This window comes from Phascolarctos cinereus, unplaced genomic scaffold (genome assembly GCF_003287225.1).
Source record: "Phascolarctos cinereus isolate Bilbo 61053 unplaced genomic scaffold, phaCin_HiC Scaffold_3;HRSCAF=262, whole genome shotgun sequence".
In the NCBI taxonomy this organism is placed as follows: Eukaryota; Metazoa; Chordata; class Mammalia; order Diprotodontia; family Phascolarctidae; genus Phascolarctos; species Phascolarctos cinereus.
Genome location: NW_027555736.1, coordinates 143,810,867 through 143,836,452, shown reverse-complemented (window position 1 = coordinate 143,836,452; position 25,586 = coordinate 143,810,867). Strand labels below are relative to the sequence as shown.

Sequence of the window (25,586 nt, the reverse complement as noted above, 5' to 3'; positions counted from 1 at the left end):
CAGCCCTGGATTCAGGAGGACCTGAGTTCAAATGCAGCCTCAGACACATAACTATCTGTGTGACACTGAGCAAGTCACTTAACCCCATCACCTAGACCCCTCCCCCCAAAAAATTAATATTTTTCAAAATTTTGAGTTCCGAATCCTCTCCCTTTCTTCCTACCCTCTCCCCTCATTAAGAAGGCAAACAATTTGATTTAGGTTATAAATGAGCTGCATAGACACTTCTTATTCAGCTACCAGGACAAAATCTAAACCATTCTTTGTGGATTCTAAAGCCATCTGCCCTAAGAAGTAAATGTCAAAACCAAAACACCTACTCCTCAATTTCCTCCTAACAAAGCATACCACCAACCTATATGTGTCTTATATTATTCCTATCCAGACTGATTCTTTTGCAGTTTCCTCTACCTTATTTAACACTTCCAGCATGCAAGATTGTTCAAAGCGACTGGCTTCATCACATTATGTTAAAGCATGTTTCTATCCATAGGGATTCAACAGCACCTCCTCTGTCCAGGATGATGCAGAGGTTAAGTAGCAAAATAATTGCTAATTAATTCCAATGACAGAAATTTTTAATAAAACAAACACTTAACATTTGAGTAAAGGTACTAGCTAGATCTTAAATCCAAGTAGCTAAAATTCAAACGACTACAAATGGAAACAGAGAGATAAGCTTTAACATACAATAAGAAATATCTCTCCATCACTCAGCCAAATGTGGCAGCTAAAAATGGACAATGCTTATCACCAGCAGCCACTGGTAGATATGATAGAGAAAACAAAAATTAACAGGACATAATCCTTGCCTCAAGACTCTTATGATCTAGGGGGCAGCTAGGTGGTGCAGTGGATAGAGTTCTGGCCTTGGAGTCAGGAGGACCTGAGTTCAAATTCAGCCAGTCACTTAACTCCGATTGCCTCACCAAAGAGCAAAAACAAATAAATAAATGAATGAATAAATGAATTAATAAGTGAATGGATGAATGAATAAAATTTGGGGGCAGCTAGGTGGCACAGTGGATAGAGCTTGGGCCTTGGAGTCATGAGGACCTGAGCTGAAATCCAACCTCAGACGATTGACACTAGCTGTCTGACCTTGGGCAAGTCACTTAACCCCAACTGTCTCACCAACAAGCAAAAAAAAAACACGTATGATCTAGTACAAATATGACATATACAAATATGACAGTCTAAGTGACTAGGAATGGTTTAAAAAAATGTAGTGCCTTGAATATGATCGAATGAATTGTAATGAATATAAAGTACTTCAAAAACCTCAAAGCACTATACAAATGTATACCACCATTACTATCATCACCATTTACTATGAAACTCAAATCAAAAAAGGCATCATGGAGGAGCTAAAACGCCAATTCCAAGAACAAGGGGGTGGTGATGGGGAAGGGTACAGATATGGCTTCAGCAAAGATACAAAAAGTATAAGTGTTAGCTAAGATCAAGGAACAATAAACTGCCTAGTTTGTCTGGAACACAGGGGATTCAGCATGATATAAAGGAAAAAAACTTGGACAGGAAACCAGGAGGCCTAGATTTATATGCCACCTTCAAAGTTTATCAGCTGTGTGTCCTTGAGCAAATCACTTAACCTTTCTCAGCCTCAGTTACCCAATCTGTAAAACAAGGATAATAATACTTGAATTTAACTACCTCACAAGATTGAGAGGAAAACACTTCATAAACTTTAAAGCACTTTGTAAATGTGAACTACCATTATTTCTGAAGGGAAGTAGCATAAAATACAACCAGGTAGGTAGGCTGAAATCAAGATTGTGGAGGGCCTCAAATGCCTGGCTAATTTTAGACTTTACTCATTAGGCAATGGTGAGCCACAAAGTCTTTGAGCAATGGAATCTATCCAAAAGATTGTACTACTGCGTATGAACCGGAGCAGAAAGAGACTAGAGGGCAAGCAGCTAGAAAGTTGCTACATTAATCCAGGCAAGAGGTAATGAGGGCCTTAACAAGGGTGGTAGCAATTGAAGAGATGACATGTTTCAGAGGTAGCATAAGCCAGTTACCACCACAAGTGATCAGATGTGCAAAATGAGAATGAAAAAAAAAAAAGACAAAAGTGACTCTGAAGTTTCAAGACAGCAAAGTGGAGGATGATGGTGACACACATTAGCAGAAAAAGGGTGTAAAAAAAAGTAGTTTTAGAAAAGAATATGAGTTCACTACTGAACATTCTCAGCTCAAAATTCTGGTGGGACATCCAGTAAGAGATATACAGTAGGCATCTGGAAATGTGAGTATCCTGGAACTCAAGAGGGCAGGCAAGGGCAATAAATAAAAATTTGGGGGTCATCTACGTAAAGGTCATAAATGAAGCTGTGGTTACCAAAAAGAGAATTTTACCTATCATGAATAAATGTACATATATTATCTGAAAAGAGGTCTAGTAAGTGAGGTCACTTGCAATCTTGAAAAGCGACTTCTATAGACAGATGGAGAAAGAAAAGCTACATTAATAAAGTGTTAATAAATTAATGGATCGTGAGGAATTGGATACAGTGAGAATAAACTTTTTCTGTAGAAGGTTGGCAGTAAAAAGGAGAGAGATGGGGCAATAGACTGAAGCTAGGGAAGAATTAATGGAAGTTTTTTGTTTGTTTCTTTTAGTGCAAGAAAATCTTGGTAGGTTAGAGATATTCAATACAACTCAACCAGCATTTGAGTGCCAACTAGGTAAAATGCACTGTGCAAGGACAAAACAAAACATAGTCTCTACATTCACGGAACTAAAATTGTTCTAGATAGGGTATTTAAGAAGGGATTCCTTCGCTTGAGAAGCTCCCAGAAGGCAGGTGTGGGGTAAACTCTTCCTTGCCATGTGTAAGCACAACCAAGAGTTAAAAAGCCTTTATTTCACCTACTATCCCCTCAAGATATCTTTCTCTATCTCTCACCTCCATTTCATAGCCAATTTTTTTTAAACTATACTCCTTGTCTTCATGTCCTTTGCTCTCATTTCTCAATCTCTTGTATTCTGGTTTCTGATCTCACAACTCATCTGAAGCTATTCTCTCAAAGATTAGCAATAACCTCTTAACTGCCAAATGTGATAGCCTCTTCTCAGTCCTCAGCCTTCCTGACTTTTGCACAGCATTTCACACTGCCAACCACATTCCAAGCCTGGATACTCCTCCTTTGGTTTTTGTGACATTGCTCTCAGTCTCCTTCAGTGAATAATCATCCTCCATTCTTTGTCTTTTGTGTGTCCCCCAGGCTGTGTACAGGATCTTCCTGCTTTTTGTCTCTCTACGCTTTCTTACTTTTTGACTTCTTCTGCCCCCATGGATTTAACATCTCTCTCTATGTAAATGATTCCTAGATCCTTTTCTGGAGCTCAAGTCCCAAAATTATTAACTGCTTATAAGACATTTTAAACTGGATAGGTATCTCAAACTCAACATGTTCATAACAGAACTCATTTTTCTCCTCAGACTCTCCTCTCTTCCTATATTACCTATTTCTGTTAAGCTCACCACCATCCTCCTTTCAGATACCCTGTCTGAATCCTTGGGATCATCCTCAAGTCTTCACTCTCCCTCATTCCCCTCCCAGGCAATCAGTTGCTCTATTTTATTGTTTCTACCTCTCTCTCATCCACCTCCTTACGTCCACTCACAACCATCACCAGCTTGTCCTCCTTTTCACACGGATTACTATAAGTCTCCTAACTGGTTCCGTGGTCTCCAGACCCTTCCCTCTCCTGACTGCAGCTTTTACACAGCTGCAAAGTGATATTCACATCGTCCCCTTGTTTGAGAAGCTCTAGCAGTTCCTCCTGACTTTAGGATAAAATACAAACTCCTCTGTTGGACTTTTAAGTCCAGGCTTATTATGCAACACTCTCCCTAGTGCTCTTTAGCTTCCAGCCAGATTGGCCCACTTGCTGTTCTGATAGTGGGGTACAGTAACCAAAATTACTGATCCTGGAATCAGAAGACAATGAATTCAAATTCCAAACTCTAAAACCACCTAGGTGAACTTGGGAGAGTCATTAACTTCTATTTCCACATATATTTCAGCCAGAGCTACAGGAGCAGATCTAGGGAACTCCTACTGCCCAGGGCCTAAGTCCTTCTTTCTCCCACACATATCTGGCATCTTCACAAAGCACTGCTCAGAAATGAAAAATAAAGCTATTCCTAAGAGAAAAGTGGGGAAAAGCTCACTAGAGCCTTAAGCTAAATGGGATCCCTGTACTTCGGTACTCTGCACCACATGCTATTTTTCTGAGATGAGCCTGAACTTAACCTACTTCTCCAAGCCCCCATGCTTAATGGGAAAGAGCCCTCTTTTCCCTTCTCAGCCTATCCTAGACACTTCTCACCTTAAAGAAACAGAGTTCTCCCCTTTAGAGCTGTGTGTGCCTTTCAGCAGGGAAGTTCAAGCAGTCAGGTTCTCTGGTTACAAGGGCCAAGGCAATGGAAAGATGATGACGAAGCCCCAGAGTTATGGTAGCTTGAAAAACAGGGATGGATAGAAAGGATTGCAAAGAACATTTCTGATAGAAGACATTTGCTAAAGCACCACAAAAGGCCTACCACACGCCAGTGGGTCAGACCTACATGCTGGATTTATTGTTAGAATACTTGAATTACATTTATGATTTTCCACTATTTACATACTATGACCTCAGACATTGTTAAAAGTTGGGTGTCTCAAATTGTCCTTCCCTCAAAAGCCAAAAGGGGTAAATCTAAGTGAAAAGGCCCATCTCAAACACCACCTTGTCATGATAGTATTATGAGCCACTCTGAATTAATTTTTTTTTTAAAAACTGAGTACCTATCATATGTTTGGCACTTGAGGTAGCATAATAAGTAGTGCAGTGAAAATGAGTACTAGATTTGGAATAAAAGAATCTGAGCTCAAATTCTGGGTCTGCCACTTACCGGTTCATAGATTAAGCTACAAAAGAACTTAGCGGCCACAAAGTACATGGATTCTTAACCTTTTTTTTTTTTAATTTTTAGTGTCATGGACCTCCCCCTTTGGCAGTCAGGTGAAAGCTATGGACCCCTTCCCAGAATGATGTTTTTAAATTAATAAAATACATAGGATTGCAAAGGAATCAAGTTATAATAAAATACAGTTATCAAAAAATATAAAAATCAAGTCCACAGTCCCCAGATTTAAGAAATCCTGGCACGGTCAAATGCCCTCATTTTAACACTGAGGTGCAGAGACCAAAAGTGACTTGCCCAAAGACACCTGGGAGGAACTGACAGAGCCAGGATCAAAACCCAGTGTTTTCTCCACTAAGCCATATTGCCTCTCACCAGGCATTAGACATGTGACCTGGACAAGCTCTGTAACTCTTTGAGATCACAGTCTTCTCATGTGTCAAATGAAGGTGCTGGACTCGGATGACCCCTAAAGTGTCTTCTAGCTCTAATCTATACCTAAGGATCAACAGAACAAAACTTGGTCAAGGCATTGAAAGCTTAGAGTTCTCCTCCAACTTGGAACAGTTCCTACCAAAAACAAACTAAAACTTTGTGCCTTCAATGACTTTTTCCTCCTTACAAAGCAGGTGGATAAAAAGAACTCACTCTCAAAAGAGTAGTTAACAATTTAGTTTGAATTGGCTCCTCAGGTACCTTCTTTAACCCTACAGATTTCACTGGAAGAGATCTTAAACATATACATACATATATGTAAGTATATATTTAGAACCATGCTTGAAAGAGTAATAACTGTTAGCTTTAAAGTTGAAAATCTAATATCAGAATTTCCTTGTCTCAGATATCAAGAATATATGATTTCAAGTATAACGTATACCAAAGGGTAAAAGAAAGGTGAAGTGGAATAAGAGATCACCCTTTATAGAAAGCACATCCACCTAAAATGCTAGGTTAATCTTAGCATCTGTATATAGGACAGACAGTATCAGAACTATCAAAGACAAACTACTAAAAAGGCTTCATTTCTGTGGAAGGCAGGTGGTCTCCTTAAGGTTTGACTAGAAACACTCAAGTTGATGTTAACTAAAACTCAGTCTACAAGTTCTAACACTATCCCCAGCCACTGCAAACAGCAGACTGTGGCTGGCTGGAGAAGCTCGGCAGAGTCCCCAGACTTCACCCAACCAAACAAAAAGATGGATACTGGCTGCTACACCTCATGCATATTAACTATAGTACTTAGCTCCGAGGCAATTGTAGAGTCTAGCCTACGGCCCAGTTCTCTGCTAGCTTGGGGATAGAGGAAGGGAAGGAAACAAGAAGAGTAATCAAGAAGGGGAAGGGTTGAGGAAGGGATGGACAGCAGCAAACAAGCAGGGAATTTAAAAGCCCTAATGCAGCATGCAAGTCAAACGGAGGTAAAGTTCTCCATTACGTATAACAGATTTCAGACATCTTCATCTTCACGCTGCTCCCTTAGGTACTGGGCCTTCTAAAACCACAGCTATGTGTTGGAAGGAAGCCAAAGCCCCAGAAAGAAACCTGAAAGTTCACTTTTTGAGCTGGTGAGCTAGGCACACCCCTTGAATTTATATTTAAACAGGGCCATGAAATATCCCTTCTACCTTAAGGAATTACTCCAAAGAAAAGAGAAGAGCAGGAGCTGGGTCCATTATAGAGCTAGACCTTTTCCTTTAGGCCTTTGAGAAGAAAAACTTATAGAGACCCAACTCATACAATACTCATAAGCAACTAATGCCTAGGTGAAAGTCCTGCTCAGCTGGAAGCTGGGTTACAGAGCCTCAGGGTCAGCCTCTGGTGCCTCCCAGACATGACTGACTGCAATTTTCACCCTGATTAACTTCCAGGAATGCCAGCCAGAGAAGCAGCCAGGAGAAGGGAACGCACACCAAGAGCTATTTCCTCCCATGCTGCTGAATTCTTCAGTATTAACCTGAGACTACCTCTTTACCTCAATAAGGCTGAACAGAGAAAGTACTGAGTGCCAGGATCCTTCAGGGAAGTTCCTCGTGACACAGAGAGACTTCTAATCTCAGGAAGGGAATGGATCACTGATGAATATCAACCAGCAGAAGGGCTCAAAATTACCTAAATCACTACTAAGTAAGTTATTATGAACTTTTTTTTAAAGGTCCCAAGCAAAATGCTGATACTCTCTTACCAGCCTATGAACAGCCTACACCAATAAACAGCACTAATTTCAACTCTAGAAAAAAGTCCACTCCTTAAACCTGAAAACCTCCCAAAACCCCCACACCCTGCCTGACTTTTAGCTCATTACATATAGTACAAAAATGTATTAAACTAAAGTTAAATGGCATAAGAAATCTGAACAAAGAGTCCTCCCCCTTCTCAGGAAACCAAATACCTACTACTGAAAATTAGAGAAGAACAAAACACGTCATATTTTGCCTTCTCAGGGTACCATTTCTTTCTGCCAATTTTCCTTCAGGTACCACTTGTAGACTATACACTGAAAGGACCAATTCTAAAACTAAGCCAAACAGCGATAATGAACTGAACCTGCACACCAGTCTCTAGAGTTTGTAGCCAAGGTCCAAGGATAGAGATACACACTTCAAAACCTTTGAGTGAAACCTCCTTCAAGCCAGACCTGTGGCACTCCCACCAAGGAAATCATGTTGACATCTGCCAAGGGTCTTTAATAGGGCACACTTCTGCAAACATAATAGAGACTGTAACATTCTAACATGCCTTTTAACATGGCGGTACTGCCTGAGGAACTACAGGTCCCAGCATGCAATATGGCCAAACCACCTGGATCAAAATGAAGAGTTAAAGGTGTGGCCTCAAGTCCCCAGAGTTGCTACAATCAGCCTGGCCCATTTTCTAATTCCCAATCTCAGACTTGCCCCGGGAGGTTTTCCACCAATCATTCCAAATTACTCATATTCCTGATTCAAATCTTTCTAAAGTCTATAACAAATCAGAACCTTTCTAAAAGAAGCCTTTCCCTTAAGTCTGAGTTTGTTCATTGTTCTGTGTTTTTCCTTTCCTAATGTAGTCCTAACAAATCTAGCAGATAACAACAGCAAAGCCCAATACAGCAGGTAGCAAAACAAAACATCTCTTTTTTCTGGGTCCATTATAATCAGTAATTACACACACACAAACACAAGATATTTCAGTTGACAGATGATGAGTGTTTTAAGTGAATATTTCAATACAAGGAACATTACTACCACAATACTGAGGCAAATCAAACACAAGATCTTGGTACAAATGGGGGGGAAATCACCCTTTAAATAGTTAATAAATGGCTATTATCAGAAGACCCAAATCTCAGTATTAATTAGGCATCTCCAACAAAAATCCTAACATGGGGAATTACCCACCTGGCTATGATATCTTGCTGGGAACTCTCCTAGAATTCCTTTGAACCTGCAAACTTGCAGTTACCCAACACAATTCCCACCTTCACTGTGCTCTTCAAGACGGAATTTCACTAAAACAATCTGGTGTCAAATGTTATTCAGTATCTTTAACATTAAAAGGACAAAAACATTTACCAACTAAAATACTTTGGACATACTGAAACTGTTTAAAAGAGTCAATTCAAAGCAGGCTTTCCACTACCTGAACAAAACTGGAGGCCTGCCCACCCCATCCCCAAGGAATCTGAAAGGGCCTCTGTAGGCTCAAAGAATCCAAATCAAAGTGACTCAAAGGCCTTGGGCCTGAACACCAAAGCTAAGCAACAAAACCTGCACAGACTATGTGGCAAATTCTTCCAGGTAGTCCCTCTAACTGAATGAAGTCTTTTCCTCATTAAGCTAAACTCATTTATATAGGACTTTAAATATTGTCACTGTCCTCACAATAACCCTGTGAGATACAGGTTGTTGGGTTTTGGTTTTTTTCCCTATTCTGACTTATGATTTCGTCAATGCAGGGAACTCCTGTTGTGGAACTTCCTCCACCCGAACAGCAACTCCTCCAAGATCTAAAAAAGGGTTGTCTAGGGACTAAGAAGTTAAAGGACTTGCCCACAGTTACTCCACAAGTACATGTCTGAAGCAGGGCTTGAACCCAGTTCTTTTTGACTCCTAGGCCAGCTCTCTAGAGTGTCACTATACAACCTGCCTGTTGTGAGATAGTACTATTAAGTTTTGTTATCCCCATTTTACAGAAGAGGAAACTGAATCTCAGAGAGTTAATGATGCAACAGTTATTAAATATAGGCACAAAGATTTGAATACCCCAGGTGTTGCTAATTTCAGTGCCCCTTCTATTTCATCATAATGAAATGTGAGTTCTGGTTACCTTTCCTAGGTCGCTGGGGTGTTTAAGGTAGGCCAAGAAGAGTCAGAGAAAAATATCTCTATGAATATACTGGATAAATCACTGCATCTATAATTGATCTAGAAGGAAGAGACCAATATGCAGGCAATTCCAAACAGTGGTGCTCTGTGGCAAAAGCAGAGCATAAGGTAGGTGCTCCCTCCAACAGGCCTAGCAGTGTACAGTATAAAGACAGTTCATTCCTACTTAGTTTAGCTTCAACCCTTTCACCCCAAAATCTAATCCCCACAAATGCCTAATTCCTCATTCAAGCTTTAAATGATAGAATCTTAAGGCTGAAAGAAATTTTAGAGATCTAGTCCAATCACCCATGGATAAGGAAACTGAGGCCCAGGTGGGTGTCCAGCTAGTTAGTAGGAGGATGGTGATTAAGCCCAGATCTTCCAAATCCTAATCTGGTGTTCTTTTACCATACCACTAGATCCAAAGGGTCACAGCAACATAAAGAAATGTCCAAAGGGGACCTTCCTAAAAAGGATTTCCCCTGCCAGGTCAGATGGTATCTTACAAAAACAATAACTGAACCATGAAAAAAAAAATTCACCCACACAGAGAGATGAACAAAGGGCGGGATAGGAAAGGCCCCTGACCAATGCAAGAAAATCATCATTTGTCCCCACAAAGATTTCCTAAAAACTTCCTACATTTTCCAGTTCTTTTTATTACCTACCACATGCTGCACTGTGCTTAGCACAAGAGGATAAGTATGAATGTCTTATGGAAGAACACATCATTGGCAAGAGAAATCCACAATTTCAGAGATCAAGACAACAGAAGTAGAAAGAGGACTGTTTGGAGCATTCCATTTGGAATATGACTAAACTCAAGAGCAAAGCCTGCCGTACCTAAATGGTAAGAAAGCAATGTCAGAAAATACCTGATGGACTATTCTCACTAACAAAGAAGGGGAGAAAAAAAACTAAAAGAAACAAGAGAATAGCTCCTAAGCTTATCCCTGAGTGATGGGCTAAATATGACCTAATAGGTATTTGCCATCTCTAGTTTCTAGGACTCTGATGTATGTACAAACAGCAAGAGAGGCATGAAAAATCAGCCCTGTCGGATCTGGAGGTCTGCCTTGACAAGATAGAAAGCTCATTCATACATGTGACTGTGCTCATGAGACTGCAGTTCAACTCCTGCTGTTGAGAGAAGGAGGGGGAAGACAGAAAAGGGCGAGAGGGAAGGAGGTGGAGGATCTGGGCTGTGACTATAACAGCTACAGTAATTAGTGTTTCCAAGCTGCTAGTAGAGTCCTCAGAGCAGAGAACTAGGATGGGAGATGGGGGAAGGGAGAAAGGCATGAGGAAGCAAACTACCAAGAATTCCAGAAAAGGATATGGTGGCTCTAGGCAATGGCTTGGTATCAATGAGAAGAAAAACAAAACGGGCCAGTTGCTTTATCTAGGGAATACAAGGAGCTTAGTCTCTCCCAGCAGTGAGTGCCATACACTGGTTCCCACCAGGCTCCCATTTAGAATAATCCAGCAGACCAGCAGAGCCTGGGCAGACAGCACAGTACCAAAGCCCCAGGCTGCCCTGTCAATGACCCCAGTAGCAACCCATGGGGCCTGGCCCCTGAGAAAAAAGGGGGGGGGGAGTGTTGCAGAGTTGGCCGGCTGATCTGTCTTTCCCTCTCTCTCATTTGGCCTGACAAACAAGCTAAGGCCTTGACTCTCTAATCAGCATGTGTGGAGGGGTCAGGAAGAGGTATTTTGGAAGTCCAATGGAGGGCCAGATGTTTCCATCCAATTAAGCCTTTCCGTGTTTCCTCCATCAACAAACAAGCTACAGTTATACCGAGTTTCTCCTCTAGAAGAGTATAACAAAAGGCTAAACAAACACCAAGCACAACTTGTTATAGCAACTCTGCTATCAATATGCTCTTTGGTACTGACAATGCACACCTGGAAAGTTTAAAACACCTTATTAATTTTATTGGGAAAAATGATACACAAGAAAAAAATCTAGTGACTTATACTGATTCTTCAAATAGTAAGGGGAGAACTTCCCAAAAAGGATTAGGAAATAAAGTTCTTTTTAAAGTAAATATTTAATAAAGACATCTCTTTCAGATCATTCAGCCCTCCAATGATTGTTTGACTTTACCAAGCAGTCCTAAGCAAAGGGCAAAGGGCAAAGTGTTACAAAGGTGTTATTCAGAAAGACTGAAAACAAAACAGTTCAAAAAACCTCAAGAGCTGCAACCGTCACAAGGATCATGTTTAGAGCTAGAAGGGACCTGAGAAGCCATCTATTCCAGCGCCCTCATTTTTTTATATACTAGAACTCAGAATCAAGTAGGTTAAGTGACTTGTCTCACAATTAATGACATATAACAAAGAAAGTGCATTTTTAAGATGCCTCAAATAAAGCATTTTAAGGATAAGACTACTATCGAAAAAAAATTATCCCTTCTGCAACAGGGAAAAACTTTTTGGTTGCCTAATACCCAGGTAGTGAATTAAATTCCTTTCACAATGCTGAAAGCATAGGTTTCTCTCCTTCCCATTTCCCTTTAGTAAACAAATACTGGAAACCCTAAATTACCACCATTTCCTTCAACATTCATGATACTCAGAAACACAATTGAGCCTTCTAGGACACCTCTTGAGCTTTGTCACTCTGCAACCTACTGGAAACCCAGTAGCCCAAGAATCTCCTTTTTCTTTTACTACATCATCATTCTATTCACACACCAGCATAATGCACTGAGAAATGGGAAGGAAAACACAATTTCATACACATAGACTAAGCCTGAAACACAGGAGATCAAGCATTTTCTTGCCACTCTGGCATATGATTCTTTTACCCACCTGCTCAATAAGCCCTCCTCAGCAGCACAGCTGCTGCCAATTCCACGTGCCCAGTGAGGCAGGTGCTTTGGTGAATTACCTGTTCCCTGGTGAAGACAGTGCTTCATGGCCCCTTTAGTGAACCGAACACCTGCAAATCATGTACTAGGCAACTCATAACTTCTTCCTTTTCCATTCTAACCAACTTTTTCCTGGAAACTGTAATAAGTATATTCATAGTTCCCTTGGTATTTTTGTAAGGAACCGACAGTCTCATTTTTTAAGAGCCAAGTGGAAGAAAACTAGCTGGAAAGCCACAAACAACATGTCACCTAACATAAGGTGGCAGTGTTCCTAGAGTGGGCTCTGCCTGGCAGTATCCTTATGCTTGATCAGTTGCCTACAAAGGAGGCCACAAATGGCTAGCTTTCTCTGGAGAAAAAACAGCAACATAACGCTGCTGGGCAAGGAAGCAAAGGTGAATACAGAGCAAATACACAGCGGCTGTAGAAAGTTTGGTAGGACACCCCCACTTTCTAGCTTATATGGCTGAACTCAGGCAGCAGTGTCAGCCAGTCATCTAAATTAGAAATCGCACCTCTGTCTGACACAGCAATTAGCAAACCCATCAGTAAGCCATCTTCTATTCCACCCCCAGATTCCATCCAGATGCTGCAAATACGAGCTGCCTCCTGCAGAAAGCCCACTCTAACCAGGATGATCAATACACCAGAAGTACACACTAGAACCACACACACAGGTCCCATATGCACCCATTTAGGCATACAAAATAAATGTTAACCTCTATAGCTAATTCAGATGGATAAACTTTCTACTAAAACAAAAAAGGTACAAATTTCCCTAAGTGACCCAGAAACAGAAACACACTAGAGATGAAACTAAAACATTTATATGTTCTATATAATAAGGGGTCCAGCTCTGAAATTATGAAAACTAGTTGGAAAAGATTAAGTACCTTGAGGCTTCTGCTTCCAATGGCATCTGACAGGATTCAAAACATCTCCAGAAAAAACTGGTGAGTTCTGGCATTGGGAAATTCAGAAAGACATAGATTCAAATCCTGCCTCTGATACTATTAATCATGTGACAATCATCTTCAAAATAAAGGGGTCACACTAGACTATCCCTTATGGCTCCCAATTTATGATATTATAGAATCCAAATTAAGTTCTGTATCAACTTGTCAACTTAAGTCAATATCTAACATCGAGGCAGTGGAAAGGAGCCAGAGGATCTGAATTTAAATCACTTTTCTTCCATTTACTGCTTGTGGGAACTTGGGAAAAGTCAAATAACATCTCTGGGCTTCAACTTTCTCATCCCGTCAAATGAAGGCAGTGGAGCAAATAACCCATACGGTCTCTTCCAGTTCTACATTTATGATCCTATTATCCACTTGTAAAGTCATGATGCTTTAGTCTACAGAGAGGGAAGAACAAGCAATCAGACAGATCCATTATACTAGATCTCTTACCAACTACAGTCTAGAGCAGAGGTGTCAAACACAGATTAAAATGTAATTGGGAAATATTTTACAACATAAATAAAAATACAATAAAACACAATGTTACATTTTAAAGCCAAGTCAACATGTGGTCACCAGTGATTCCTAAGTAAAGATGAGTGGCTCCTATTTTTTACTTGAGCTTGACACGAGTCCAGATAATTACCCATTTCAAGAGGTTCATTGTCTTTTCTACTATTTCTAGGGATCAGAACTCCTCTTCTCAAAGTGTGATTTTCCAATCTCTTTTGGCAGAAGGATCTTCAGTGTACAATTAAGGAAACCTTTTTCTATCACAAAAGAATCTTCTGGGAAGCTAATGATTTGTTGTTTTCTGAGTCAAGAGGAATGTAAATGTCATTTTGGCAAGTCATGTGATTATAGGATCACTGATGTAAAGCTGAAAAGGACCTCAAAGGACATCCAGGTACAACTTCTTTAACAGATCTGTTCCTGCAGATGAGGAAATGGAGGCTAGGGATGTTGAGTTAATCATCCAAGGTCACAAAGGCTGTATCTGGAGTATACAGGCCCTCTGACTCCAAATGCTCTTTCTTCTTCACCATGATATCCCTATGGGATATTTACAGTCTCACTCTCAAAGTTCTTTCTCATCTTTATTCCCCCATCCTTTAATGCCAACCAAATTTCAAATGTTTTGTTCCATGTTCACACTCTACAAAGTCTTCAATGACAAAAAATGGTCTTTATTTTACACAGCCAGCACTTCCTTTTCTTACTTCAGTACTCTAAGGGTTTCTGATTTCCATCAGCATGGACTGGCTTCAAACAACTTAGATTACAACCGACCATTTCTTAAGATTGTCTTCTGAGTTGCTGGTGGGGTGGGAGGGAAGGAAATTCACCTAGTGGCCTGCCTTCTGGGAATGTGCTTATCTAAAACTCAAAGCTGCTCTTTGGAACTGGACTAGTGGGTGTCCACTTGTATTCAAAGTCTCTGCAAATTGGTGAGACCTGCTCTAAGCTTTCTCTCAGCTGACACAGTCTTCCAGAAGTAGGATGCTTCCCGACTGTCTGTGAGACAGCAGAACCCAAAGTCACCTCCATGAAATTAAGCAGCATCAAAGTAGGAATTTAGTGGAAGTAATTAAAGTGGCCACTCCCTTAGTGAAAGTTGCATACCCACAAAACATACCCACGTAGAAAAAGCCGGTGGCTTTTTTTAAATTATTGTCCTACCACTACTTATTAAGAAGTCATTACTAAGAAGGTACTTGGGAATCATTTGTATCTTAGCCCTATACAGGTCCTCAGCAACATACCAACAAAAAATATAAAAGTTATAGAACACATCTCAGTCAAGTCAGAAGAGCTGGATTCTATGGTTGGAAGGAAAGCAGACATCTTTTTTGGGAGCCAGTTCCCTCTAGAAGGCTCCCAGACACTACTCCTCCACCTTGGGACACGATAGCGGACAAGGCAAGCACAACACTGGCACCCCCTATTCTTCAGAAAAATGTGTGCCAAAGAGCTCTTGCATTGTTCCTCACTCAAAAAGAAGAGCCTCTCTGTCTGGCTTCCTCCAATGGCTGAGTCCCAGTCTAGTAAAGGAAGAAAATGGCATGGAGGAGCCTGGGAGATGGAGCATATCCAAAGCTCTCAGACAAGACTTGAACCTGTGACCTTCACTGTGTACACAATAGGCGGGTGAGAGGGACCGGTTTATCTCCGAAGCAGCAGCTCTCAGCCCTAGGGTTGCACTCCTGATAAAATGACACGACCATTGTGTGTGGCAGCACAGCAGTCATCCCCTCACAACTGCCCAAACCAAAGCTCCCTCCCTCAAGACAAAGCAGCCCAGGGGTGAAATTAACTCAAGGCTACAGAGCAGGGCCTAATATAAGGAAGACAGGCCCGTGGGGGCTTAGGGACTCTCTCCTCAACCCTGGGAGCTCTGGGCACATGGCTGGGTACAGCCAAGCTCTTTCCCCCATCTCGGCAGTTTTCATTTGGTTAGGAAGCTGCCTCTTAGAGAATTTAATCATCTGTGATTTGTTCAGAGATATTCCCCCTGAAGGGCTCTGATCTCTCCGCCCTGTGTGAGCCTAATTCCTAGAAGCTGAAATGACTGTTTGCTGCTGCCTGTTTCACAAACACACATTAATTGGTCAGATGTGTCTCCTCCTCCTCCTCCTCCTCAGCCCCAGAGGGAGGAAGGAGAATCTGAGCAAAGCACAGAAATGATCCAACCATAATTACACATAAAGGAAGAGAAGGGTATCATGGGTCTACCAAGCAGGACGGGGTCACAAACCCTTACCAGGGGACAAGGAGAGCTGTTAAGGGCCAGGCCCAGGGCAAGGGCTCCCTCAGCCTGGGGAATCCCTCCATTTTGAAGAAAAGGACAGAAGTAGATGGGACCTGAGAGCTGGAAGAGGCACACACCCACAACCTGATGCCCACTCCCTGCCACCCCGCTCCCCCCCTTCCCACCAGCACGCAGACCTTTCACCAAAACCACTCTCCCCGCCCCATGCAACCTATCATCACCTTGGGTCGCAGCTCTAAGCGGGGCTCCTGGCCAACTCCCCCCGACCCCGAGTGCCCGCCACCTCCCCTCCAACCCCCGATCCCCTCCACTCGTGGAATTTCGCTCTGGACCGCCCCCTCTTCCCGAAGGCCCCCTCCCCACGCAACGAGCTCCCCTCCCGGTCCCCCTTCCCCGCGCCCGAGCTGCCCCCCCAGCCTCTAACCCCCACTTCCTCCTCCGCCAGGCCCCGGGCCCCTCAGCGCCGCCCCCTCCCCACCGCCCACCCCAGTCTGGGCCCGGGCTCCCCCCCGCCCCTGCTGCACGCCCGCACGCCCCCTCCCCCGCCAGCTCCACACAAAGCTCCGGACTCACCGCGCGGCCGGTCCCGGGAGCCGCCACCTCCGCCCACCCGGGGCCCCCGGCCGTGGAGCCGCCGCCGCCCCCGCCGCTATGGGCCCCAGGCCGCCATCCGTGCCCGAAACCCCTCCCCCCACCCCACCCCGGCTCCGGCTGTCCTCCTCTTCCCGGTTCCGCTCGCCCCGCCCGGCCTAGCCGGTGCCGCTGTGTCCGGGGGCCCGCGGGTCCCTCCTGCCGCCGCCGCCGTCGTCGCCGCCGCGATCCGGGACCCGGGACAACCAGGGCCGCTCAGAACACCCGGACACTGGACTACCGGGCCCGCGGATCCGGATTCGTGGCCGGCGCGGAGAAACCCGGAGGAAAGAGATCCTGAGTACGGAGCGGGAGAGCGCTGGGGGGGGGGCGGCGGGGAGTGAAGGCGGGTGGGGGGGCGGGGGGAGGGAAACCCGGAACCCGGATGGAAGAGGCAAATCCTGGTCCCGGAACGCGCGGCCACGCGGAGCCCGGATTGGAGAGCAGATTTCCTACGCGAGGAATCCAGGAAAACCCGGAGAACAGAATAGAGGCGGAGCGAGGAGTTCGAGGAAACCTGAAGTGAGAAACTCATAAAAGCAAATTGTCTGGTCTTGGAAGGGAGTGGAGATCTGAGTTTAGGCCTAAAGACGACATGCTCTGGACCTGGTGAAGTCTCCCAAAAAACAAGGATGCTTTTTTTCTTTCAGGCGCGAGCTAGTGTTGGTGGAAGCCAGCACTGTGGCTAGGGCTTAGCAAATGTTTATTGATTGATCAGCAACAGCCTAGGAGGAGAAAAAAAGCCCTAGTAGGGACAAAGCCGGAGACCCAAAATAAAGGCATCATTCACTGGGTGATTTGGAAAGACTGTCACATTTAAAGCCTAGCCCAAGGCAAAGAACCTGGGCTTCTAGTCTTTCTCAGAGCCTTAGTTTCCTTATCTCTAAAATGGGAAGAATAAAACCTGCTATCTATTTCCCTGGGGGAATTTCAGTCCCTTCTCCCTAACCCAAAGGTGACCAAACCCTGATGTTTCTCTTTCTTCTCTGCAACTCAAAATAACCCAAATTCCATCTTCCTATTCTCTATGCCTAAAACTGTTGTAATCTTGTCCTTTCCTAACCCTTCTATTTCTGGACCTCTTCATGACCTTCACTAAGGCTCCCTCCCCATTTTCCATATCAAATGGAAATTTATCCTTATCTTGGAGGCTCCCTACTCTTTACTATTTAACTAGGGCCTGTATCTCTTCTTGGATTCTCGCCTATTTTCCTCCTCTCAGCCTCGGTGACCTCCCTTTCTTCCTTTATCTCTAGGCACTCAGTAGTCTCTCACACTCTGGATAACACATGACTTGGAAATACAACCCAGAACCTGGGCGAATGCCCAAAACTAGAACTGAGTTCAGAATTTTCATGACTCCCCTTTGGTTGTTCTTGGACTACGGTGGAACAAACTTTATCCCCGATACTAGCTACCACGGGATGTGATTCTATAATGTGCAGTCTGAATCAGCTGTATAAGCACCAAACTTAGAAAAGTAATATTAGTTGATATTTATGTAGCACTTTGAGATTCAGAAAAAGCCTTTCTTTACACAATCACATTTCAACTTAACAGTCCTGTTAGATAGGTGCTACTATATGGATAAGGGACTTAGGTTAGAGAAGTTAAATGACTTGCTCATGGTCATACATCTGAAGTTACACATTGGAACACAGCTTCTTGAATCAAATTCAGTATTTTATCCACTATTCCACACTGAAGAAGGAAGAAAGGACTTAAGAGAGTGTCTAACTATGTGACAAAACTGGTATCTAACCTTGGCCCAGATAGATTGGAGGCCTAACTCTTAGCATTAAAAAATAATAATAATAACCTCATATGATCATATTTAGAATGGGAAAGGATCTTAGAGATCATCTAATCTAACTCTCTCCCATTTTTATAGATCCTCCAATCTGAATAACTGGCAAACAGTTATTTTTCTTTGACTAAATTGTTCTTTGGTCTGAAAATGGGCACTGACATCCACCATTTGCAGAAAGCTAAACTGATCTCTGGGGCTGAGAATAATACTGGGCTTATAATAAATATGTTTTTATCAAGACGTTAGGCATGCTACATTAAAGTTACTAAGCAACATAGCACTACTAGAAAAATGTTATTCAATAATTCAAAAATTAAATGAAATCTAATCCTACAGAGGACAAAGTTAAAGAAACATAAGCTTAACTGAGGAGGGAAAGAAAATTTCCTTCCCTCAGTTTTCTCTACAGCAAAAACTTCTAAATAAATGTGAATCGCTATAAGGTAAAACTAGCTACCCCCATTTTAAGGTGCTTAGGTGTCCTGTGTTACTTAAATCATTTCTGGGTTTTAATTTGCTGCACCCTCTAACTCGTTTATTCCCCTCCTCCACATGCCTCAGACACCTTTTGTTCCTTCTCAGCCCCATTCCCTTTCTTTTCATTGTAATCCTCTGCTCTTATTTAAAGAGTTCTATTTGCTTAATAAACCAGGCTTTTTTATTTCCATTTTCCAGGGGCATTTCCTGCCTGGTCTCATCCATTCCCCACCCCACCCCCATTTGTCCCCTTTTCTTTGGCCACATCCCTCAGGCTGGCTCCACCCTTTCTTGTTAAACTGACACACCCTTTCTTCCCCCACGCTCCCCCCCCATTTTCTTCAAAATCTGGCTAACCAACTTTTCTAAGCCTTTGCTTTCTATATAGTTAGGGAAAGTGACAGGATTTCATACACACTAAAGTTTTGCTCTTTGAGTAATGGTTCGCGCAAACACATAGAGATGTACACATACCCACACAATATCCTTTGTGAAGGCAGATGGCCCTACCACTGTGCCATCTACTGCATTCTAGCCTTTTGGGGCTAAAAAGCTCTCCCATGTGCTGGTAGCTTTCTTAAACTTGTGGAATCTGAGTGTTATGTTATCTTCCAACAGAGCCCCCACCAGCACTTTCACAGGCTCAGAGCAGCAAATATGCACTTGCCATTGGAATCCCAGGGAATAGAAAAATTCTTTGGGCTCTCTTTTCTCCCCCGGTTATAAGATGCTGAAGTTTACAGATCTCCAGCATAATGGATGCTTTCTTTCTGTTGGCCATTCTCAGGATAGGCAGAACAGCCCCAAGCTACTTGCCATATTTCTGGCTTCGGGGCTCTGGCAAGGGTATATTTTAAAGTCTTAAATATAAAAAGGAATTAATAAAAGAGGGAGGTTAAAGGTAAAGGGATTTTTGAGTATAATTCATTTGTAATGTCCCAGAAGAAAATCAACCTTGGGACTCAAATTTTTACACCTGCTCTCCTGTTGACTTCTTGAAGTTTCCAGCTGTTTCTGAGTTAAAAGACTGTGAGAGAAAGCTACATCCATTTCTTCAAATTGGTTTTCTTACAAGCAAATTTCCTTCCCTCTTCAGAACAGCTAACTCAAAGCCAAATTATCTTGGGGCCTTAGGGGTAGCCTCCATTATCATGCATAAGCAACTTTGGAGCATGCAAATAATTGTGGTTTAGGAACTGGAAGGAGGAGGGGAAGGAATAAACAAAAGGAAATTCAATTTTGAAAAAGAAAACTAGACTAGCACCTTCAGATGCTACAAGATTATTAAATGACCCAGTTATAGCCGAAAGGGGGCGCAATCACTTTGGCTGCAACTGCAAATCAGCTCAGAAATGTCAAACGTCCCCCAATCCAAATTGTCCCTGAATTATAAGGTCAGTGTGAAATGTTATAGAACACTGAAAGACCAGTCCATGGTGAGTCTAGCATACAAGCTGTAAAAGAGCTACACCATGTTTTAAATCATGTTCTTTTATCACACAGAAGCTGAGAATCATTTCTCCAACAAGTTTCTCCACCACTTCTTCCTTCTCCTTCCTGCCTTCCAACCTACCCCCACCCCAAACCCCAAATGGAATGAAACTCTATTATTGTATTTTAAAGGTTAGCTTTCCACATCATTCTCCTAGCAACTGCCCCACCTAGCCCAGCTCCTTATTTAGCACGTGGAAAGGCTGTATAAACAGACTTCTTAGCAGTTTTTGATTACTTTTCTTGAGACCTCTGGACATTATAAGTGGAGATATCAATCCAATCCTTTCTGTACTCAAATAAAAAGGCAGAAAATCCTTACCTTCTCTGTGCATTTTGAGTAAAAAAACTAGACAAAATCTAGCATATAATACAGGATGCCTCTGTCTGATAGACTTGTCAATTGCCTAGTGAACTCAGTCTAGTTTCATTTGCTAATAGCACTGTTGCCTTCGTGAGGCCAATATGTAATTTTTTAGAAGTGCTATCCTTTCTATGTTTCTCGTGCAGGTTAAAACAAGAGAGCAAGGACTATTCCATGTTCCCATCATGAGCTAATATGTGGTAGGTTTTGCCTGGGAATCAGTAACACTCAGGCCAAGTAGAACCAGTGCCTAGACCTATGCAGCAAGCAGGGTTCACAGTTGAGTGAACATCAATGCATAATGAGTGTAGGCATTTCAATGCAAATAAACGCTGAATATGAAGGATTAAAGAAAGGGGAAATTAATCTTATTCATAACACAGGGTAATTTTTCCCTTTTTTTTTTTAAGTCATGCACACAACTCCTGGAGGGAATCCAACTTCCCCAGTGATGCCATAGCTTTATAAAAAGCAGAACATACATATTTTAAGGCTGTGAGTTTCCTCGAGAAGCAGGAACTGAGATTCTAACAGCACCCTAGAACTGCTTCAGAAATAAAATGTTTCCCTAAGTGGGGCCTGACGAACTAGTAATAATCATATTTCAGTTATACCCTTTGCTTTTCAAAGCACATAACTTTCCAGAGGGGGAGAGATTAAGCATTTATATATCACCTACCAAGTGCCAGGCTTCTTACAAATATCTCACTTGATCCCCACAACCTGTGAGATAGATGCTGATATTATCCTCATTTTACAGATGAGGAAGTTGAGACAAATATAAGTTAAATGACTTGCCCAGAGTCACATAGCTATTAAGTGTCTGAGGCCATATCTGAACTCAGGTCTTCCTAATTCCTGGTCCAGTGCTTTTTTCCACTGGGCTCCCTAGAGTGTAAATGAGGATTTAGTTTCAGTATTTGGGGACATTTGGATGCATTTGTTGAAGACTTTTTTTTTCTTTCACAGAAACGGAGTAAGGAAGGTTGTCAAATTGTCAGGTCTATATAGCAGTTATGCAGTAGCAATCGGCTCCATAGGGTTTTGGCAGGGAGAAAAAAGTAGAGGGATACAGAAAGAAAGAAAGAGAGGGAAGGGGGGAAGGGATGAAAGAGAGCGTGCCAGAGTCAATTCAGGCCAACGACCAGCTGACTCACTTTTTGGATTGATCAGTTTAAAAAAGGAGACAGAATTGTTGGTAATGACTTGTTTTGATATTCTGGTCCTATCCCAAGCCTGTTTTAGCCAGAGGCTCCCTTGAACATTTTGAGATTTGCCATCTATCCCTTTAGATTACTTCTGTAAATTCAGGGCCTAACACAGTACCTGGCACAGAGTAGATGCTTAATCTATATTTCTTGACTGACTTAGGAAAAAAAGACTCTTTCCTATCTAAGGAGACCTTTAAAATAATTGCTTTCCCAAGAAACAAAATCTACCAAATGGAACACAACTTGAAGCTAAGGGAAAGTTTTCTCACTTATGCTCTTCTAGTCCTTTTCTGGAAAAAAAAACTGTCAAAGACCTGAAATTTAAAAATTATTTTTATAAACAGTACACAAGGTTGAACCCACTGTGTGAAGACAGCATCTTCCCTCCACCCCCTCTCCACACATTCCCAAGAACTTATGACAGTTTGTTAAGAGTTTATATTCTGAGAGAGTCAATGCTTTAAGTCCAGCCTGGAGATTTTTACTGCCTCCACTTCAAAGCAAGCACACAACTCTGGATCCTCCACTAGCAAAGTGTGGGTTCCTTTTCTCAGTCAGACAGTGGCTTTCTGCTTCATTAACCCTTTCTTTGCTCCTTGATGGATCTTGGAATCCAGTTTCCCTGTAAAAGAGAATAAAGAAATGTCATTGTTTTAAAACTATATTTGCAATGCAAATCTATTGCAGACCCACAGGTCTCCTAGTTACCCTGTTCCTGGCACATTCAATTATCTTGCTTCAGGAATCAGACACTTACTTCCAAATTCTAGAATTCCATTATATAGGAATTGAAGGAGGCAGAAGCATTGTGTAGGACATAAAAAAAAAATCCAGTGAGTATCTGCCAAAGAAGATAAGAAGTAAAGTCTCTCATTTCACAGCTACTAAAAAAGAACCTATCACTTTTTCAGGGTATCTGATGTGAGCACAACACACATATGTAATAAAGGAATGGCCCTTCACACAGTGGGATACCCAAGGCTGGACCTGCTAACTGGCTAGGCGTGATGCATGAATATCCCCCACAGTGAGAGGAGCAGTTCTTCTCACCCCCAGAGCAGCCTCAGAGCTCAATAGGGGCAGTGACCTCAAACAGTAGAGCAGAAACTGCATGAATGCTCTACTGACAAAGGGCCCCTATCACTGGCTAAGAAGGGCAGAGTTCACAGGCTCTGGGATTCTTCTAAGTTTAAAATTCAGGGGGAAAAAAAACCAACACCTGCCTTCCCAGGTAACCCTAATGAGAAATGTGTCACTAATGTAGCTAGCCTCTGTCTTCCCAACAAGCAACCTCCATGGGCAAAAGGAAAAACCACAGGCTTTAACTCAGCATCAGAAAGTCTTGGGGTCACACTGTGACAACCATCTTAACAAGGTTCCTGTCTTTCTGTTCTGAAAATGGTGTTCAGCTTACTTTCTCCTATGCAAAGTCACATCCAGTTAAATGGTAAGTCTTAACTTAATAAATAGGGGGGAAAAAGGCTCAGTGGTATCTGACTAAAGGAGAAATCAAAGGAACCATTTTCCTAGAGCATACAGGTGTATTCAAATCCCAGAGGCACACACTGTTATGCATCTATGTTCCTTATCAAACAAAAGATCAATGTGTGTTAGGTGCTGGAAAGTGCATCGGATTAAAATCCAAACAACTGTAGTCTATCCAGTCCTACTTCTGCCACTTGATTATGTGACCTCATTTAACTTTTACACACCTCCAGTTTCATCATCTGTTAAATAAGGATAATAATATAGGCTTCACATACTTGGCATGGTTGTTGTGAGGTGATAAATGTGAATGTGACTTTGAAAAGTACAAACCTGAGATATTAAATTCCTAAGCATAATAAACTTCCCTGTTTTAAGATGACTCCTCTAGAATCATATATTTTTTTCCTTCATCTTTTCTAGGACAGAACTAGAGACTGAGGAATTATTATACCCCCAAGATATCTGGGCAAAAAACAAACAGAAAACCTAGCAACTTAGTGTGGAGGGGGAAGATATGAACCAGATACAAAATTTGTACTTTTTTTTAACTCATTATAAATAGGAAAATTATTATCTTAATCATTGAGGATGTTGTTTTCCATTTGAGGGTCTGTCAAAAATAAACTCTTCCTCAATTCAGAGATGGTGAAAAAGAAAAAAGAGGTAGTGTGACCCAGCCTAAATCTGGAATTCAATGCAGAGTTCTTGACCTACAATACTCTGCTCTTATGATAAAAACAACCAAAAAACTAGAATGCCTCCTGTGACTTGCTGAAGCCTGGGAATTTTGCACCTAAGGTATGATCTCAGCTTTACCTCTAATTTACCACATCAACATGGTCACATCAATTAACCACTTTATATTGAGGATTCCACATCTCAAAAGTTGATTAGCAGGAGGATTTAGTAGGAGGATTTTCCCTAAAGCTTAACTGCCTTTAAGAACCTCACACAAAAGGCATTATAAAGTTCCAAATACTTGTTTCAGTAAATTTCAAGCAGTTTATGAAGCCACAAGTTGTGGTTAGTTCAATTACAGTGGAACAAAGCACCAAAGATGGAAAATTTGGAAGCTGTCATAATCATTAGATTTGGTATTGGGTCATGAAATTCAGAGCTGATAAGGGTAGACTGGAGCAATCAAAGTTCTTTTTTTGGGGGGGGATGTCATTGTATTTCCTTTTCTTTTTTTTGCCTTATATTTTTATGTGCTTACATTCTTTTTTTTTAAATTTTATTAATTTATTTTGATTTATCAACAATCACTTCCATATACTTTTGAGTTGAAAATTTTTCTCCCCCTTCCTCCCCTCCACCCTCAGTTACATAGCCATTAAACATATTTTCACATTAGTGAAGTTGAAAGTAAAAATTAAAACCAATAAGAGGAACCATCAGAAAGATGAAACAAAACTCAACAGAAGGTAAAAGTAAGTGATAGTGATTCAACTTCCATAATTCTTTCTTTGGATGTGGACAGCATTTTCCATCCCAAGGCCTCTGCAGATGTCTTAGATCCTCGTTAATGCTGAGAAGGGTTCAGTTTAACAATCTTAGTCATTGCATAAGGTGGCTGTTATTGTGTACAAAGTCCTCTTGGTTCTGCTCACTTCACTCAGCATCAGACCATATAAGTCTTTCCAGGTTTTTCTGAAGTCACCCTGTTCATCATTTCTAATAGCACAATAGTATTCCATTACATTCACATACCACAACTTGCTCAGCCATTCCCCAATTGATGGGCATCCTCTCAAATCAAAGTTCTTGAAAGAGAAATTTTTGGAAGAATTTGGGAACTGGTTAAGTTTTAGGGAAGTGAAGAACATAAATATGAATGAGGTTCCTTATTTAAAAGTAAAACCATCATGTGCTCTCCTTCGTATTTGAAGATAACTTTCTACCAGTAGAGCACGAATTTGGAGATTTTTTTCTCATACCAGAAAACTTAACTCTTTGAAGCTTCAGATATTTATGCTGTACCAGCTCAGCTGCACTCTCTGAATACTTTAAATTATGATATAGTATTTCAGTATTAAATATAACCTTAATCACAGTAGCTAAAAGTAAATGGCAGGACAGCAAATGAGGGAGATGTCTTTATTATCAAAGCAAAGCAGTACAAAGTGTCCCCAACTTGTGAACTACTATGTCAATAACTTACTTGTTTATATCTCAAAGCATTTTCCTAGAGAAATAATGCTGTAAAAAGATGTTGCCCAAA

At 41.8% G+C, this 25,586-nt stretch overlaps 2 protein-coding genes and 1 long non-coding RNA gene across 11 annotated transcripts in view; 1 reads left to right on the top strand and 2 right to left on the bottom strand.

The window, feature by feature from the left end:
- The window catches only part of ZNF609 (zinc finger protein 609), a 223,199-nt gene extending 206,623 nt beyond the window's left edge, over positions 1 to 16,576 (bottom strand). For 2 of the 3 annotated variants that reach the window (XM_020983666.2, XM_020983657.2), the window contains exon 1: positions 16,468 to 16,576. The gene's annotated coding sequence lies outside the window, so the exon portion shown is untranslated. Of the gene's footprint in view, positions 1 to 13,055; positions 13,182 to 16,467 lie in introns of those variants that run through there. The other variant, XM_078151206.1, reaches the window with a different exon arrangement.
- A 321-nt stretch (positions 16,577 to 16,897) lies between these two features.
- LOC144456310 (uncharacterized) lies at positions 16,898 to 20,623 on the top strand. Its single transcript, XR_013485332.1, has 2 exons — positions 16,898 to 17,046; positions 17,175 to 20,623. It is a non-coding gene; the product is annotated as an uncharacterized LOC144456310 (long non-coding RNA).
- A 1,569-nt stretch (positions 20,624 to 22,192) lies between these two features.
- Positions 22,193 to 25,586, bottom strand: part of TRIP4 (thyroid hormone receptor interactor 4) — a 45,140-nt gene continuing 41,746 nt past the window's right edge. For all 7 annotated transcript variants that reach the window (XM_020983726.2, XM_078151203.1, XM_078151205.1 and 4 more), the window contains one exon: positions 22,193 to 22,499. In XM_020983726.2, coding sequence (XP_020839385.1) covers positions 22,432 to 22,499 — 68 coding nt within the window. In that variant the 3' untranslated portion in view covers positions 22,193 to 22,431. The remainder of the gene's footprint in view (positions 22,500 to 25,586) is intronic.